General features: G+C 40.7%; 1 protein-coding gene across 12 annotated transcripts in view; it reads left to right on the top strand.

Annotated features, from left to right (window-relative positions):
• Window positions 1-10,623, top strand: part of CDC14B (cell division cycle 14B) — a 50,487-nt gene extending 39,864 nt beyond the window's left edge. For 2 of the 12 annotated variants that reach the window (XM_069880609.1, XM_069880604.1), the window contains exons 13-14: window positions 1,539-1,655; window positions 7,964-10,275. In XM_069880609.1, the coding sequence (XP_069736710.1) occupies window positions 1,539-1,655; window positions 7,964-8,012 (166 nt within the window). In that variant the 3' untranslated portion in view covers window positions 8,013-10,275. Of the gene's footprint in view, window positions 1-1,538; window positions 1,656-7,036; window positions 7,944-7,963; window positions 10,276-10,310 lie in introns of those variants that run through there. The other 10 variants (XM_069880605.1, XM_069880608.1, XM_069880606.1 and 7 more) reach the window with 10 other exon arrangements.
• The last annotated feature ends 8,976 nt before the right edge of the window (window positions 10,624-19,599 follow it).

The raw sequence follows: 19,599 nt of genomic DNA, 5'->3' as shown, positions 1-19,599 counted from the left end.
GATAGTATGTCCCATTACAATCTTGTATCTTATCTCAGAGGAAAAGAAGACAGTTTGGTTTGGATTTTTTCCAGTCAAGTTAAAAGATTTTTCAAGTCTGAAATACTGAGAGAGACTTGTTCAAGTAGAAATTTAAAATTTAAAACTTTGTGATTATGTTTGCTAAATGACATAGGAGTTTGTGGTAAATAAGGCTGTTGATCAGGAAAATCTGTAAAGAATTTATTTTAGATTAAATTTGTGTTATCTCCACTTTATACTCTAATTCTGGTATCAAATCCATCTAAAACAGTGAAAGCATAGGGGTGTTCTTTCCATTTCTGGTTTTGATGATATTTCTTGAGTATAAAAATACTCTCCTTTTCTCCAATGTCTGCTTGTCTGCTTTTGCTCCAGAAGATATATTTGATGTTGATATCTAGGATTCCTTGAAAACAGTTTCTGTAGAGTATTAAGCAAGCACACTGCAGTTTATACAACTTAATGAAGGTTTTGATTTCTAGTGTAATATAGTCTGCTGACACAGATGGACTCAGTGAAGTCACTGAAGATAACAGCAGGGAACAAAACAGTAATAGCTAAGTTACTCTTTGTTCTGAATCTCTAAAATGCTGCATAGTTTTGTATTTGGAACCTTGCATAGATGGAATGACTAGGAAACAGACATATAAAATAATGTACAAAATAGATACCTATGGACTCTGTTGACCAATTGTCACTTTTTGTCTCTATAGTATTATAGTTTCTCCACAAGTATTTAGAGGTACAGAAGATGTGGTTTTCCTTCAAGCCAGGTGGCTGATGGATAAAAACAGTTGTTTGCATTTCACAATCTGCAGTGCTTTTGTTTTTGATGTAAGCAACACTAGGATTTATCTTCCTGTTTAGGAAGTAATTGATACATGGCTTAGAGCCTTCCAGAGAAGCGGTTGAGCACAACCAGCATATTAAGCTGAATTTGAATATAGTGTTGTAATTCTCTGTAAGCACAAAATGTCAGAATATGCACTGATTTTCCTAGGCTACTGTATTTGAAGGAAATACCTCATAGTTAATTGCAGGAGACTTAGACCGTGATCTTCACAAATAGAATTATTTGCATTTTTTTCTGAATTCCTTTCTGGATCAGTCTGGAAAATAATGTATGTTTTTGTTGCATATTTCAGATTTTTGTTTTGTTTTGTTCTGTTTTGTTGTAGTAGTTTAAAATGCAGTCTCATAGCATTTTGTCTTCCAAAAACTTAACAGGAAATTCAAAGCCATTAATTTAATCCATTCTTTGAAAGCAAAAAACCCACCCCCAAACCAACTAAATTAGTAGCTACGCTCCTAATATAACAACTTGCATTACCATAATTTTAACAAGGGTGCTTTAAAGAGAAGGATGTGTTTCAGGCAGAAGAATTTCCCTTTCAGAATGATTTGTGCAAAGCCAGCTGATACTTTGTAGCTCTGTTGTAGCTGTAACATCCTTTTTTCAGTATTTTCCTAGAAACTTTCAGGTTATATAATCTTTCTTTTTTTCCTGCCCTTTTCAGAGTAATTCTGCAGTCCAGTGTTCAGAAAAATAAAACCTCTGAACCTAGCATTTCTGACAGTACAGACGTTACTAAAAGAACTACCAGGTCTGCTGCAAGAAAAAAAAGTTTAAAAAGGTGAGAGTTATCCTCTTTACAGATCCAGTAACTGTTTTATAGGCAAATACTTTGAACTGGCATCCATTGCTGACAGGCGCTTTTGCCACACTTCAGCTCCTCATCCTAGCAATGGAAAATGTTTTATGCCATGTACGGAGACTATCTGGGACCTGAAATCTTATGTCATTTGTTTATGTTGCTAAGGCTTTCAACTTTGAGAGTTTTGTATTGTAATTCCTAATGTGAGTCAGAATTACAGAAGATGAGGGACTTTTGGTAACAATAGAAAGCCTTTCTTTACCAAAACTCTGCTTGGAGTAAGAGGTGGAAAGGTTATTCACAGCACTAAATCAGTAATTCATCAGTACATGAAGTCAAAACTAGGAGGAGTTTGGTGAACAACTGGAATGCAATAGTAGTGGAGAAGTGAAGTGTATAAAATGCATGCGCTCAGTGGTATGAGATGTTGTGCTGAGAGTATGACTGATAATCTGAACTGAACCTGATCAGTAAAGGTTAATGATGTTTTAAATTTGGATGGATTTATGCAAGATTGCAAGTGCCTTTTGGCCCAGAAGCATGTGTCACACTACTACTACACTTCTTTGTGCATATACATATTCATGCCCCTCTACAGTAGCTCTGCAGGTCATTATCAAAGACAAGCCTGGGAGTGTAGCTTAAAACCATTTCCAAACAGTTTCCGATTACAGAATTTGTCTTGTGCTTATAGTGACAAACTTTGGAATGGGTCTCTTGGGTGCTGAAGAGACTTACCTTTGTTGGGAATAGTAAAAGGTGGCAAGTAACATAAAAAGTAATTATGTAGCTTGATGAACAAATACTACTGAAAATTCCAAGCTCTTGTGCAGCTTTTTCCCCACAGAGCTTTTCTTTCCCTTCCTCTTAGTTACTTTGAAGGTAACAGAAGTTACGAAAATTCCATCAGGCAGTGGAAATAGTCATTAATAGTAGACTGCAGTAAATCATAATCAGAGAATTTTTAGTAGTGTCTCTGTGAATTACATTTTGATTTGTATAACAATATGTTAAAAAATAACATGCATTTTAAGAAAAAGAGATTTTATTAAAAATCTGAACTATTTCTTGGGGTTTTCCTGTTTGGTTGGTTGGTGGCTTTCCTCCATTTTGCATCATTTTCACCGTGTCATTTTTGGTCCAAACAGAGTGATGGGATTCTGATTGCTGTTATTATTCTTCATGCCTCTCAAAGTTTTAAGCTCCTTGTAACTCTTGGTAGCTGTATACATGCAATTTAACAGCGACTTTCAGTTCCTGGAAAATGCACTTCCATGTTGACCTTTGTGTTGTGTGAGATAAGAATACCCATTCTTAGGATGAAACAACAACTTTAAAATAGAATTCATAAAAAATTATGGTTATTTCAAAAGTAATCTTTTAGGCCTATTGCCAGATTTGTGACTCTGAGGACAAAGGATCAGGTTGATCTCAAACTTCATATACTACTTCTTATTTTAATGGATTTTCTAAAATTTCTACCCAAAATATTTCATACCACATGCTGTTTATTTTCTTCTAACTTTTGTTGTCAAAGAATTTCAGACATTTAATGCTTGAACCCAGTAATCAAATCTGTCCTAAATAGTAATGTCACACTTCCGGAGTTCTTAATTATCTTGATATCTGAGAGGGGCTAATAGGGTGCTGGTCCCTCTAATGGGCATTTCGGTATGATTTCATGTATAATTTCATGAACTTAGAATCATAGAATCATAGAATAACCAGGTTGGAAGAGACCCGCCGGATCATCGAGTCCAACCATTCCTATCAAACACTAAACCATGCCCCTTAGCACCTCGTCCACACGTGCCTTAAACACCTCCAGGGAAGGTGACTCAACCACCTCCCTGGGCAGCTTGTTCCAGTGCCCAATGACGCTTTCTGTAAAGAATTTTTTCCTAACATCCAGCCTAAACCTCCCCTGGTGGAGCTTGAGGCCATTCCCGCTTGTCCTGTCCCCTGTCACTTGGGAGAAGAGGCCAGCACCCTCCTCTACAACCTCCTTTCAGGTAGTTACAGAGAGCAATGAGGTCTCCCCTCAGCCTCCTCTTCTCCAGGCTAAACAACCCTAGCTCTCTCAGGCACTCCTCGTAAGACTTGTTCTCCAGCCCCCTCACCAGCTTTGTTGCTCTTCTCTGGACTCGCCTCAGAGTCTCAACATCCTTCTTGTGGTGAGGGGCCCAGAACTGAACACGGGATTCAAGGAGCAGTCTCACCAGTGCTGAGTACAGAGGGAGAATAACCTCCCTGGACCTGCTGGTCACGCTGTTTCTGATACAAGCCAAGATGCCATTGGCCTTCTTGGCCACCTGGGCACACTGCTGGCTCATGTTCAGTCGGCTGTCAACCAACACCCCCAGGTCCCTCTCCTCCAGGCAGCTTTCTAGATAGACTTCTCCTAGTCTGTAGCTCTGCACAGGGTTGTTGTGCCCTGAGTGCAGGACCGGGCACGTGGCCTTGTTAAACCTCATGCCATTGGACTCTGCCCAGTGGTCCAGCCTGTTCAGATCCCTTTGCAGAGCCTCCCTACCCTCCAGCAGATCAACACTTCCACCCACCTTAGTGTCGTCCGCAAACTTGCTAAGGGTGCACTCGATGCCTTCATCCAGGTCATTGATAAAGACATTGAACAGGGCTGGACTGAGCCCTGGGGAACCCCACTTGTCACTGGCCTCCAGCTGGATTTCACACCATTTACCACCACTCTCTGGGCCCGGCCATCCAACCAGTTTTCCACCCAGGAGAGTGTGCGCCTGCCCAGGCCAGAGGCTGACAGTTTCCGAAGCAGAATGCTGTCAGAAACTGTGTCAAAGGCTTTACTGAAGTCCAGGAAGATACATCCACAGCCTTTCCCTCATCCAGCAGCTGAGTCACTTTGTCATAGAAGGCGATCAGGTTAGTTTGGCAAGACCTGCGTTTTGTGAACCCGTGTTGACTGGGCCTGAGCACCCGGTTCTCTTGCATGTGCTTCATGATAGCACTCAAGATCACCTGCTCCATGACTTTCCCTGGCACTGAGGTCAGACTGACAGGCCTGTTGTTCCCTGGGTCCTCCCTGCGACCTTTCTTGTAGATGGGCACAACATCAGGCAGCCTCCAGTCCAGTGGGACTTCCCCAGTCTTCCAGGACTGTTGGAAGATGATGGAAAGGGGTTTGGCCAGCATATCCGCCAGCTCCTTCAATACCCTTGGATGAATCCCATCCGGCCCCATAGACTCGTGGGTGTCTAGTCGGGCTAGCAAGGCTCTGACCACCTCCTCTTGGATCATGGGAGCCTCATTATGCTCCTCTAGCTCCTGGGTTAGTACACAGACGGAACGACTTTCTTTACAACTAAAGACTGAGGCAAAGAAGGCATTAAGTACCTCAGCCTTTTCCTCATCCCCTGTCACTGTTGTTCCTTCTGCGTCCAATAGGGACTGTATGGTCTCCCTAGCCCTCCTTTTATTATTTATATATTTATAGAAGGATTTTTTGTTATCTTTCACAGACTTTGCCAATCTGATTTCTAGTTGAGCCTTAGCCCTTCTGATTTTTTCTCTACACAATCTCACTTCCCTCCTGTAGTCCACCCAAGAGGCCTGTCCCCTCTTCCAGAGCCCATAAACATTTCTCTTCTTCTTGATATCACTCAAGATCTCTCTATTCAACCAAGCTGGTTTTCTCCCCTGCCGGCTTTTTTTCCGGAACATGGGGATGGCTTTCTCCTGAGCTGCTAGGATTTCCTTTTTGAAGAGCTCCCAGCCCTCATGGGCTCCCTTGCCCTTAAGTACTGTTAGAATGCAGTACCTTGTTGTTAATCATATAGGTATCCTTTTATTTTACCTGTAGCATTTCGCAAAAACTAACTCATCTTTTTTTTTTTCTTTAAAGCATCCCTTTGCTTTCTCATCTCTTATTTTAATTTCTTGAAGCCTGTGCAGTTTGCATTACCTCATAGTGCTCATAATGATTGAGCTATTCCAGATCAAGTGATTGCAGGGTAGAGGAGAATAATTATTTTTACAAAACTGATACCATGCCCTAACCAACGTTGTCTTTGTCGAGACCTTGTTACCTTCTCTGAACCTCCAGCATTCCTGTGTACCCTTAATTCTTCCATTTTCTTTTCTGGTAAGTTCTAGTGGAAACATCTTGCAGTATTTTTACATTAATGTAATTTGTTGATGTTTTAGGTCATTTTAATCAGTTCTTACTGTATATTAGTCATGTTTGCGACCTATCCTAGCGCAGTATGATCTGCAGAGCTAAGCAATTCATTTGCCATTCTACGCTTCGGGCTGTTGGAGATGACATTGCAGGAGGCACTCAGAATGATTTTTCAGCCAAAACAGCCATTTACAGCTAAAAATCTCTGTTATGGCTTTGCAAAGAGAATTTCAGTCCAGTTCATAACATTCACTTCGTTTTGTTTGCAGAACATCTCTAGATGTCAGCTGCCATCTACGAAAGACTCATACTGGTAGACATAACATATTCTGTCTTGTGAATGAAATAACACTGCTATTTGCATTACTAGCGTGTTATCCACAGTCATCTTCTGTAGATGCCCTTGGTTCTCCAGTTACCTTCCTTGTAAATTTGCTTATTAGTGAGAAGTTCATGTTTGTATTTTAACGAGGTACACACATCAGATCCAAACCAACTGAATCATAGTAAGACAAATTAAACAGGTTTTTTTCTGTGTTACAACACAGGACTGAGTTAGATGTAGGTATATAGTAAGTTGATTAGAATTTAAATTTTGGTAGGTAGGGGTACTTAAGGGAGTGCAGGTCAAGTTGTTACAAATAATTGGGACTGTGGGGCTAGATGTATAAAAATTGTATTGTATAGGTTCCTTTACATCTTTTAACCAGAGAGGCATGTCACAAAAATCAACAAAGAGAATACATTTTAGCAGTCTCATATGCTCTTGCTTTGCTTGGAAATGTAAAGCAGCTTTCTGCAGCCTTGTCCAAACACTGAACTACCTGCAGCATTTCAAAGCTTGTCTATATGTAATCTAAATCTAGTATTAAGAAAAAATGTTTCTTTGCTATTCTTTCTGTTTTTCTTACAGTCTGATACTTCAGAGTGAGAGAGAGAAAAGGAATACTTTACAACAAATGTGCTTAATGAAATTGTGATTGTATGAATCCTCTGTTGCTTTTCTAAATGGAGTGGAATCTTTCTTAATATTATATTGTCTGTGATCGGACTAGTCCGTGCTTTCTTTACAACCTAATATTGCAGACTCTTACCTTCTGTTTCTTTCTTTGAAGTATTGTTTGCTCATTTTACCTTGCCAGAAATGTTTGCATGAAATACATAGTGAATACATATTTAACTTTTCTCTTAAAATGTTTTATTTCACCAGCCAATCCGTCCCAAAGACTAGAACGGTATTGCGTTAAATTTCAAATAAGCAACCAGTGCTGAAGAGTATATTCAGGAATGAAGGGGATGTGACTAGAGGGGACTTGATCTAATTCAAGGATGATTACTTTGGCTCCACTTTTTTAGCAAAAGTGAAACAGAAGAATCTCTTCCATAGTTGCAGAATAAAATGAACTGTCAACGTGTTTGATAGACTCTTCTAATGTGCTAATACTTCCTCATTCAAACCAAGAAAAAAATCTGTGTATGTTTAGACTCAGGTGTAAATACTTAAGCTCTCTATTATAAAGAGGGCTTGCTAGTATGTATGATGCATGTGCATAAATTGTGATGGCAATCACTTAGCTGCTGACCACCAGAAATGCAAAGATGGTAGGAGCTTTTAAATATATAAATCTGTGTTGTCTGTTCAGACTGGGCTCAAGTCTCCATTTGAGGCAGAAAATCAACCACAAAAGCTTTTTTCTTACAGTATTGGTACTCTCCTATGTTAACTGGCTGTTCTTTCTTATTTTGTATGATGTTTTTTATGAAGCCGCCGTATTGAGTACACAAAGTAACTATTGTCTACCAAAGAGTGCATTAATTTCAAAGGTTATGTGGTTTGTTTATTTTGGAAGAAACTAACTATAAGCAATTAACTTGTTTTTAATGGTAATAGATTTTTTTTAGTTGTTCAGAACCAATGGCTGTTTTAAATAGTTGTAATTGCTTTAAATCCAGTATGATATTAAGGGGGAGGAGAAACAGTTTACCCTTTAAAGCAGTGCTGTCATATTGAAATGTTTTTTCCTATCTTTAAGTATTTTAGGTAAAACTTTAGATTACATATATAAAAGGTAAGATTTTTTTTCCCGGGTTTTATTGGTACACTTGATAACATGTGGATGTCACTGTTTTTCAGCTTTGAGTGCAGCAAAAGAAAAGGAAAAATAAGTATGCTGTACATCTGAGATTGGTATTAGAACTCGGGGCAGGTATAGTATTTAACATCTAATAAACACTTTGAAAACTACATCTTACCTCTATTTAAAAGCAGTGTAATTTTTAGAGGAATCTGTCTGAAACAGAAATTTTCATCCACTACAAGACTGTCTTCAAACATTGCCAGCACTTTTTCCCTGTCACTTCTGACATTATGAAATCTCAAAGCTGGCTTTGCAGTGATATATCCTTGTCTGCCAACTGAAGTTTATAGCTGCATATCCCTCACAGGAGGACTGTTACCGCATAGCCTTAAATATGATGCAGTTACCTGTTGATTTAGTGACTCATACAGTAGAAAGTAGAAGCTGAGAGATCTGAAATTTTATCAATGAATAATTGAAGTTTCTAAAGATAAAAATTACCTCTGTACGGGGGAGAATTTTCTTCTTGATGAATGTACATGGGCAGGCTCAGTGACTAGTTTCAATCTCCATTATTTTAAATTAAAATTAAGCTGTTAGACTGGTGATTTTTGAATGCCAATATCAATAACCACACATTGGTTTGAACACATTTTGTGGCAAGAGCATTATGAGTTCGAGGGGAAGCAGGATGTAAAGTGGAAGTAAGCTTACAGGTAGCATCCCTGAGTTTGGGTGATCAAAATTTGCAAATGTGAATACAAAGAAAACAGAAGAGGCTTGTATTGTGCAAAATAGAGGAGCATCGAGACTCACACTCCAAATATTTTTTTGTTTTCCTCTTCACCCTCACCACCATTTTCTTCTAGGTGAAAAGCATCTAAAAGAGAGGGATAGGATTCACCCTCATCCAGTGATTAAAATAGTTTGGTTTTGTTTGGTTTTTTTCCCTTACATAAGCCACTTGCCTGTTAGCTGAAATACAGGCATATAGGTAACCACAGTAGTAGGTATATTGTCCAAATATGAATCTGTGTTCATTTTTGAAGAAAATTCTTATCTTGAAAAGCAGAAGAGATAAAAATAGTGAGGTGAAAAGGTAAGAGTGAAAGCAAGAAAAATTTAGTAATGTTGTGTTTGGCTTTGCCCTTCTTTCAGCTGAGCTACTTCTTTTAGCATCTTTGTTTCAAACCTAAAAATAATCAATTTCACACCCCTTCCAAACATGAATTTGCCGCCTTTTAAAATAACCACCAGAGCCATTGGCACTTACAGGTTCATCAAAAGTGAATTTCCATAAAACAAGTGAACAAATACTCACAATAGGAACCCTAGCTAAACCAAAACTGCTCATTTGGCATGAATGTGTGTCAGGATATCCCTTCCACCACCGAGTATCTTAGTGAGAAAACACATAAATGTCAAAGGAATTTTACATTTGAACTCTCCTACAGCCTTATATGGAAAATTAGCTCATTACCTCACTGTGTCCCATCTAATAGTATTGCTTAGTTTATTTTTCTGAATTTTTAGTACTTTGTGTAGCATTTATATTATACCATACCAAAGCTGTCTTAAGTACAATAATGAAAAGTGAGCATGGGTGAGGGCATCTATGGTTTCTAAATTTTTTTTGAATTGCAAAGTATTAATGTGCCAAAATGGAATGTGTGGTGGCAGCTGCATCACCATTGAACCATGGAACAACTGAAGGAAGTTATTTCTGCTGCCATCAGTTAGGAGTTTTTTCCTTAGAAATTCTTTGCTCTCTTTCAAATACATGACAGATGGAGTCTCCCTTGATCTCATATTGACAAGTATACAACATACTCAAAAGCTGTTATATCGTGGGTCAAATTGCTTCCATTACAGCATCAGTAACTCAGATGTTAACCCAGACTTTTTGCCTCAGTATGACAATAGATGAAATGCTGCTGATTTATAAGAAAAAGTACGATTTGTAGAGACTCGTGCATTAAAATGGGGACACAAAAAAACAAAAAACAAAACAAATGTGATGTTCACCAGTTTGTTGCACTGCAGTTTTTATATTAATGGTTTGCAGACTGTTTGTCTTGCATAAACTTATGTACAGACTACCAAGTTCTAAAATTTCTTGACTTATCAGTACTGTTCATCCTGATTATTTTTAAATTGTATATTTCTAATCATATTTTTTTAACATGTATTGACAGAGGGGGAGTTTATTTTGTTGAAGGTATTTTTAAGATAAAGCTTCATATTATCTTGTAATATTAAGTAGTTCAAAATGCATTTGTGTTTCATTTGAAAATATTGCATACTGTATTTGATTTTATACAAAATATTAGTGATTATTGTAAAAATTAATTGTGTAAAATTAAAAATAATAATCAAAGTTTGTTTTCTTATTTTCATTTCCAGCATTCTAAAAGAAATCTGCAAAAAAAATTCTTATCTGTACCAGCTTGACGCATATATGCTCTGAGAAATAATGCAAGAATCTCTGCTGCCTGAAAACTTTTAATTAAAGCACAAATCCTTAAAAAATACATTTCAGATTTCAAAAATAGAGAACTTCTGGCTCTACATTTCAGGGGACTTCCTGTGGAACAACAGGAATTTTATTTCAGTTTTTGGGATGCTGTACCCACTAAAAAACACAGGTAAAACAGAACAACAGCATTCTAGTTAACTTGTTTCCCTCCACTATAATACCAGTTTTTGAAACAGGCATCACATTAAATAATATCCACTTGGATACTTACCATGAAAGTGAAAGTTCCCCAGAAGTAAAAACTAAATTTCCAGGAATGCTTCCTTTTGCATAAGAGTGGATGGTGGTCTAGTTTGGGCTTTAAAAAACAAGATCCAAACACAACAGCAAAAACATTGACACAGTCAGATAGTTAATCCTTATTTTACTTATATTAGAAAATGCAGAATTTGCACACCCCAAGCACAGCCTGTTTGACAAGCAGGTAAATCTTCCCTTGCTCCAAAGTTTTTATGACTGGAAAATCTTGATTCCTCTCTTCTAAGGTGATCCTTTCTAAACTTACATGAACATTAAACCACCTTTTCCTGACAAACCAGTTGACTGCTGAAGAGCGACTGATGGGTTCCGGCTGGGAAAACATTGATTGAAGCATAAACTGGCTATCAGTAGTTGAGTGGGTCAAATGGTGGTGTAAATGCTTCTCCCTGAGTTCTTTAGAGATGGTGACTGTCCCCCTGAGACTGCCAGACCAGCACGGGGAGAGTGAATATGTGTATTGGCATAAGCCCCAGAGAACTGCCAGAATTTCAGAGAGCAAAGGGCTTGAGTGGGCATCAACCCTCCTATTTGCTCCCTGTGAGTGGGGACACCCTGTGTGGTGTGCTGCAGATACCATAGGGACAAGTAACAGGAATCACACTGGTATTGTGACTGAACTGTGTATTGTAATTGCTATATTTTGGAGTGTAACTTACAGTTATGCCACAAGCGGGATAAAGTGGTAAATCACAAACTCATGCCATGACAGGAGATTATCCTTGGCAGTAGTTGTTATTATTATGCAAGCAAATCCAAACTGATTGCTGCCAACAGCATGAGACAGACATGCAAATGCTGAAGCCGACCAATGCTCGGCATTAGAGCTTGCTTTTACCTTCACTAGTGCTTTCTCTTAAGGTGGCAGGGCAGTTCCATGGTGTTCTGCAAAGTGTAAGGCCTCAGCCTCATTACCCCTCCTTCAAACAGTTTCTCTCTAGATGCACTTGTGTTTCTCCCCAGGTTTCAGTTCTGCCATTACCAGATTAATTTTTCACTGTTCTTCCCAAAATGTCTGGTTCCTAGGACTCAATCTCTGTTCAGTACTCACAACAGGTGACATTTATCATGCTACTAGCTGCTTTTTGTCCACCTCTTCCAACATAATCTCTGTTTTTAAGTGAACTGTTACTTAACGTTGGTTTGTTGGGTTTTCTTCACTCTTATATGAAGGGCTCCTTTCCTACCAAACACTGATCAGACCTGTTCTAGCCTATGGTCTTCTGTCATTTCAGTGGAAGCTTCATTTCTCCCACAATAGCTTCCAAGGTTCAGAGCCTTTGCTAAAGGCACAAAAACCTCTAAAAATGGCATTGAGTATGTAAGTAACAGAAATACAAGCGAACTAGTAATAAGAACAGCATTCCTAGATCATGTGAAATACTTTTTTCTCTTGCCAGCACAGGATAAAACTTACTGGTTTTATTGTTCTTGTTCCTGCTATTTTTAGCTTTTGGCAAAGATATCATGGTAATTGAATGACATTATGAAAAAGCTCGGTATCTTTCATTCAAATAAATAGTAAATACTGCAAATCTAGACAGAGGAACTACCATTGCTAAAAGAAGATAGCAGCTTACAGTTCTGTTGACTACCTGTAAAACACTGTAGAAACAAGAGAACACAGAACATGTATATTCATACTGACTACCCAAAAACTTTATTCAATTCATTAAGGGCTAGTTTGTTTCAAACATAAGACTGCAATTAAGTGTGATGCAGTATCTAAAGCTACTCTGAAGATGCAGTAACTGTGCAGTGTTTGTTGCATCACATCTTCAAAAAGGCATTTGTTTGCAGACGAACAAAACACAGCTGAAGATTTAATGTATTTCACATTAAATTCTAAGTAACATTGCCAAAGTGCAGCAGTTGTCACTACTTCCAACGGTTAAAGGATTTCCCCATCCAAGCACAAACTCTTCAGTACTTGCCCAGCATACCTTACTGAAAGTTATTCAGTGATTGAAAAGCACTTTTTCTTCAAAGGTAACTATGTTTCGCATTCAGTTGTTCCAGTGAAAATGAGTCAGTGGTACATTATTTTAAACACTGCATGTATATGGGGTTTTTTTGGTATGTGTACATGTACACGTGTGTGCGACAGCTCTGAAGGGATTGTGTATCTCAACGACGTGTGTACTAGGGCCCAAAGGCTATGGGTATCCTCAGCCCTGTTTTCACATGAAAGAATGTAACCAGAGCTGAAGGTTCATCTCCCATGGGCTCAATTGCCTAACATTTCTATTTATCAAAAGTTTATTACCAAGGCTTTTTACTTCTGAGTCTTTAGTTATTTTTTAGTATTGTATTCTTCTCCTTTCTCCCTTAAAGGTACTTTTATAGTGATATAATCTTCCCAATCCTGTACCATGGTACTAGAATCATTAGAATAACCAGGTTGGAAGAGACCCACCGGATCATCGAGTCCAACCATTCCTATCAAACACTAAACCATGCCCCTTAGCACCTCGTCCACACGTGCCTTAAACACCTCCAGGGAAGGTGACTCAACCACCTCCCTGGGCAGCCTGTTCCAGTGCCCAATGACCCTTTCTGTGAAGAAATTTTTTCTAATGTCCAGCCTAAATCTCCCCTGGCAGAGCTTGAGGCCATTCCCTCTTGTCCTGTCCCCTGTCACTTGGGAGAAGAAGCCAGCACCCTCCTCTCTACAACGTCCTTTCAGGTAGTTACAGAGAGCAATGAGGTCTCCCCTCAGCCTCCTCTTCTCCAGGCTAAACAGCCCCAGCTCTCTCAGCCGCTCCTCATAAGGCCTGTTCTCCAGCCTCTTCACCAGCTTTGTTGCTCTTCTCTGGACTCGCTCCAGAGCCTCAACATCCTTCTTGTGGTGAGGGGCCCAGAACTGAACACGGGATTCAAGGAGCAGTCTCACCAGTGCTGAGTACAAAGGGAGAATAACCTCCCTGGACCTGCTGGTCACGCTGTTTCTGATACAAGCCAAGATGCCATTGGCCTTCTTGGCCACCTGGGCACACTGCTGGCTCATGTTCAGTCGGCTGTCAACCAACACCCCCAGGTCCCTCTCCTCCAGGCAGCTTTCTAGATAGACTTCTAGTCTGTAGCACTGCACAGGGTTGTTGTGTCCCAAGTGCAGGACCCGGCATTTGGCCTTGTTAAACCTCATTCCATTTGACTCTGCCCAGCGGTCCAGCCTGTTCAGACCCCTTTGCAGAGCCTCCCTACCCTCCAGCAGATCAACACTTCCACCCACCTTAGTGTCGTCCGCAAACTTGCTAAGGGTGCACTCGATGCCTTCATCCAGGTCATTGATAAAGACATTGAACAGGGCTGGACCCAGCACTGAGCCCTGGGGAACCCCACTTGTCACTGGCCTCCAGCTGGATTTCACACCATTTCCCACCACTCTCTGGGCCCGGCCATCCAACCAGTTTTCCACCCAGGAGAGTGTGCGCCTGCCCAGGCCAGAGGCTGACAGTTTCCGAAGCAGAATGCTGTCAGAAACTGTGTCAAAGGCTTTGCTGAAGTCCAGGAAGATACATCCACAGCCTTTCCTTCATCCAGCAGCCGAGTCACTTTGTCATAGAAGGCGATCAGGTTAGTTTGGCAAGACCTGCGTTTTGTGAACCCGTGTTGACTGGGCCTGAGCACCCGGTTCTCTTGCATGTGCTTCATGATAGCACTCAAGATCACCTGCTCCATGACTTTCCCTGGCACTGAGGTCAGACTGACAGGCCTGTTGTTCCCTGGGTCCTCCCTGCGACCTTTCTTGTAGATGGGCACAACATCAGGCAGCCTCCAGTCCAGTGGGACTTCCCCAGTCTTCCAGGACTGTTGGAAGATGATGGAAAGGGGTTTGGCCAGCACATCCGCCAGCTCCTTCAATACCCTTGGATGAATCCCATCCGGCCCCATAGACTCGTGGGTGTCTAGTCGGGCTAGCAAGGCTCTGACCACCTCCTCTTGGATCATGGGAGCCTCATTTTGCTCCTCTAGCTCCTGGGTTAGTACACAGATGGAATGACTTTCTTTACAACTAAAGACTGAGGCAAAGAAGGCATTAAGTACCTCAGCCTTTTCCTCATCCCCTGTCACTGTTGTTCCTTCTGCGTCCAATAAGGACTGTATGGTCTCCCTAGCCCTCCTTTTATTATTTATATATTTATAGAGGGATTTTTTGTTATCTTTCACAGACTTTGCCAATCTGATTTCTAGTTGAGCCTTAGCCCTTCTGATTTTTTCTCTACACAATCTCACTTCCCTCCTGTAGTCCACCCAAGAGGCCTGTCCCCTCTTCCAGAGCCCATAAACATTTCTCTTCTTCTTGATATCACTCAAGATCTCTCTATTCAACCAAGCTGGTTTTCTCCCCTGCTGGCTTTTTTTTTTCCGGAACATGGGGATGGCTTTCTCCTGAGCTGCTAGGATTTCCTTTCTTGAAGAGCTCCCAGCCCTCATGGGCTCCCTTGCCCTCAAGTACTGTCTCCCATGAGACTTTGTCAACCAGCCTTCTGAAGAGTTCAAAGTCTGCCCTCTGGAAATTTAATGCTACTCTCCTACTAACCACCTTCTTCACTTCACCTAGAACTGAAAACCCTATCATCTCATGATCGCTTTGTCCTAGGCGTCCACCTACTGCCACATCCCCCACAAGGCCTTCTCTCTTCACAAACAGCAGGTCCAGGAGGGCACCCTCCCTTGTTGGTTCATTCACCAGCTGTGCAAGGAAGTTGTCTTCCACGCACTCAGGAACCTCCTAGACCGCTTTCTTTCTGCTCTATTGTACTTCCAGCAGATATCAGGAAGATTGAAGTCTCCCACAAGAACGAGAGGCATTGATCTAGAGGTTAACCCCAGCTGTTTATAGAAGAGCTTATCAGCTGCTTCTCCTTGGCTGGGTGGTCTGTAACAGACTCCCATCACAAAATCTACCTTCTGGTGGGCTCCTCTGATTTTAACCCACAGGCACTCAATCTCCTCATCACCACAATCCATCTCAACAGTGTCCAAGTCCTCCCTTACAAAGAGGGCTACCCCGCCTCCTCTCCTACCCTTCCTAACCCACCTGAAGAGTTTGTACCCCACCATAGCTGCACTCCAGTTATATGAGTCATCCCACCACATTTCCGTGATGGCAATGACATCATAGGCTCCTTGCCCTACGACAGCTTCCAGCTCTTCCTTCTTATTCCCCATGCTGCGTGCATTGGTGTAAATGCACTTCAGCTGAGCCTTCAGCCCTCTTAGAGGGAACAGAGTTCTTTCCCAATTGCCTGGTAACTGGAGTAGCTAGCACCAGAGTGCCTGCATCTCCCTTAGCACCCCCAGGTGTGTTCTCCCCGACTTTCTGTGTGGTGAGGTACTGGTGGTCCACACCACCACACCCTCTCCGAATCACCATTGCCCCACGTCCAGGCTAGTTCCTGTCTAGCCTGGGCTCAACCCCCTCCCCTTTCACATCTAGTTTAAAGCTCGATTTATGAGCTTAGCTAGGTTTCTAGCAAGGGCTTTAGTCCCCCTAGGAGACACACGTGTCCCATCCTTAGCAAGAAAGCCTGGGGGTGCGTGAGCCCCCCCATGATCAAAGAAGCCAAAGCCCCTCTCCTCACACCAGGCTCGGAGCCAGGCATTAATCAAATTCTTCTTCCTGACTTCCAGCTCCTCTCTATTTAGCCTTGGGATGGAGCAGAATGCTATTTGTGCCCCAGGGCCCTCCATCATTTTCCCAATGGCCCTGAAGTCTTTCTTGATGGTTTTGGCCTTTTTGTTTACTAGATCATCATTACCAGTTTGGACTGCTACCAGAGGATAGTAGTCTGTCTCATGGACCAGGGAAGGAAGTTTTCTAGCTACCTCCTTCACTGATGCCCCCGGTAAGCAGCAGACCTCTCTGTGGAGCGGGTCCAATCTGCAAATGGGTCCCTCCGTTCCTTTTAGGAGGGAGTCCCCTACAACAATCACCCTCCTCTCCTTCTTGATGGAGGATGTTTTTATCTTTTTCTGAGGATGGTGTGGCCTAGGGAAGGATTCTAGGCTGTGGGAACCTAGGTGCAGTTCAAGTGGACCACACAGTACTAACACTATCGTATATAAATGACAGTTGTGGAAAGAGATTGATTTTTTTCTTTGCAAACTTGCTGTGATTTACATTAATCTAAACCTCAAAGCTGAAATGCAGTATTTTTTCCTAGACCACTCACTACAGTAATCCTAACAGCAGGGCACGTTACAGTAGTGCATTGAAGAGTAATATGACTAAAAGATGTGCAACACAATTTAATCCCCTCCTAAAATGCACATGATGTTACTACTGTTTTTACATCTGCTACCATTTGCTAAACATGAAAGAGTAAAGCTAAACTAGGAGTGACTGTGAGCAGCAGACATGCTTAACAGATACAGCTATTTTGGTACTGTAAAATAGCACATATGACTGAGATTTAATAAGTTCTCTTTTCACAGCCAGGTGAAGAAACTGGATCACAGTCACCACTTCAATTAATAATTTCTTCTCTATACTTAAGTACTGTCAGCTAGAGAAACTCTCAAGCTATTCAAGTCTGACACACTGAAAAAGAAAATGCTCACATCTAGCTGCTCTAGGACACTTTCAGTTTAAGAAGCAGTTAACACTATGCCTTATTCTCGCACAGTTTTGGCTTGTGAGCTTCTTTGGTTGCTTGCTTTGTGTATTTTAATTAAACGGTCTTAAAACCAGCCCAGTTTTGGGGGGGGTGGGGGGGGTGTGTTGCGCTTTTTTTTTTTGTTTTAAAACCAGGATTGTTTTAAACAATCTGATGACCAAATACTGATTATACAGATACAATTTGACAAGTCCTTCAAAGCATTTTCTGAAGAATGTACTTGTCATTCTGGTTTAAAATCCAAATCAAAGTTAGAGGAGTAAATAGTATCTTTGCAGCAGCAGAAACCAAACTGAAAAAGTAAAGCAATCCTTTCAGCCTTCCCTGAGAACAGTCAGGACTAAACCAACCGCATTACATCACATCCAGCCTATTGGCATAGCAAGGTTTCAAAGTTTTAGTAACAAAAAAGGAATGGTCTAAGTGCTTCACTGCTTTCCTTAGCAAAGAGAGGTGTTACTAAAAGAATAGGCTACTCCTTCAAAACACAGGAGAAAAATACAGGTGAGCCTTGCAAAGAAGCTGTCCACATCTATACGCAATCTCACCCCTGCAAGCAAAAACAGAAATAAAATCTCAGACACATTCATCTCTATCCAATGAGATAATAAGGAGACCAGGAAGGGGAAAATAAGCAAAACAATTCCAAGATCCCTACAGACAGAATCAATTTTGTTCCACAATCATGAAATGGCCATTTTTCGCATAAACACCCAAACATCTATTAAAAGAACAGCAGCAGTTTCAAGTTGCAGCTTACTCCTACAAGGTGAGAGAGTAATTCAAGTTATTTCATCCACTCAATTCCTCTAACACAAGCACTTCATTTGCTTTTGCACATTTTTTTCTACTACAGGTTGTCAAGAGTATCTCTATCCAACTAAAATAAGCTTCTTGTAGAATCCAAAAATCTCATGTTACAGCAAATTGTTAAATTACTTACATGAAGATGTAAGAAAAGTCCTTTGGGCAGTGCTACTTTGCAAACCCATCTGTTTGGAGCGTAGAGAAAAGTGATGGTAGTATTTCTAGGATGATTATATCCTACTTGCATATAGCCTTAATGCTAAGAGTTTCTTAACCTTTCTTCAAGTCTCATCTGTTATTTGCTCTTAAAGTAGACTACTTAGAAATGATACAAATTGAAATGAGGCAGAGAACAAGAGAAAAAGAAAGGTTTGTATTAATCTGCTTCTCCAGTAAATTGAAAGAAAGAGTTCAAGTTGAGCAGGTATTTGAAGTCTCCTTTGAGGCTGACAGCTAGTTCCAAAATGTCCAGAGTAGCTGTCCTCTCATTTCTCTCACCCATCACTCCTGGCACCATTTCCTAGTTTCAGATCCCTGAGAATGGCTCCAAGTGTTCCCTTTGATAGGGAACAATTTAGAGTATCTTGCTGAAGTGAGGAACTATGTTAAAGTGGCAAGGAAAGGACATCCTACCTCATACCCAATGTCACACAAACTTCTCAGGGTAAGGTACAAAATGTTTTAGTTCAATTGCTCCTGCTAGAATTAAAACCTTCCTTAACAGTTTAGTTCTTTAGCTCAGAATTCTTACTTCACTTCACCTTCAACACCTTCAAAATAGTTGCAGGTTTTATCTTGTTACTGAAGCAAGGCTCCTGGTTAACTATCAATCCAAAGCATCTGTGATGTCTTTATTTTACAGACCAGTTCTATTTAAAGTTCTTCACTGTTTCAGGCGAGTAAGCTTTGCATTTTAGGTTTAGTTTTTTCTCTTTTCTTCCAGACTACACGCAAATAGCAAAAGCTTCAATCTGCTACTCTGACTTGTGAAAATAATACCTCAAACCCAAACAAATAAGCACTTTCCTTTATTTGCCAAACTCTGAATCTCAAGAACTGCCAACTTATGTCTGTGTGAAATACACACTTCACTTGGAGAAAGAGGGAAAGCAGTTTTCAAATCTACAGTGAAATAGAGTTCCAATTGCAGACCATGTTGCACAGTTTACATTTCACCATGATGTCACAGAGAACTTGATATGACCTCTATATACACATTTTTAAACACTGTACACTTCAACTTCATTTAAAGTTGTAGTGAAATACTATAAGACTTCACACAGTTTTCACAAGCAGAAGCCGACACTGAAGCCTGTGACAAGATCCCAGTACACCAGTATCTCCAGAACTGAACACCACTAGCAGAGAGCTGCAATCATTCCACACCAAACACCTGAAAAGCTTTTCCAGCAGAAACAGACTTTCTTTATCTACACCAGCATAAAACTGGTCTCTTCAAGCTACACCA

This window comes from Phaenicophaeus curvirostris, chromosome Z (genome assembly GCF_032191515.1).
Source record: "Phaenicophaeus curvirostris isolate KB17595 chromosome Z, BPBGC_Pcur_1.0, whole genome shotgun sequence".
Taxonomy (NCBI): Eukaryota; Metazoa; Chordata; class Aves; order Cuculiformes; family Cuculidae; genus Phaenicophaeus; species Phaenicophaeus curvirostris.
Note: the sequence above shows the minus strand (reverse complement) of the source record. Positions and strands in the feature narration are given on the sequence as shown.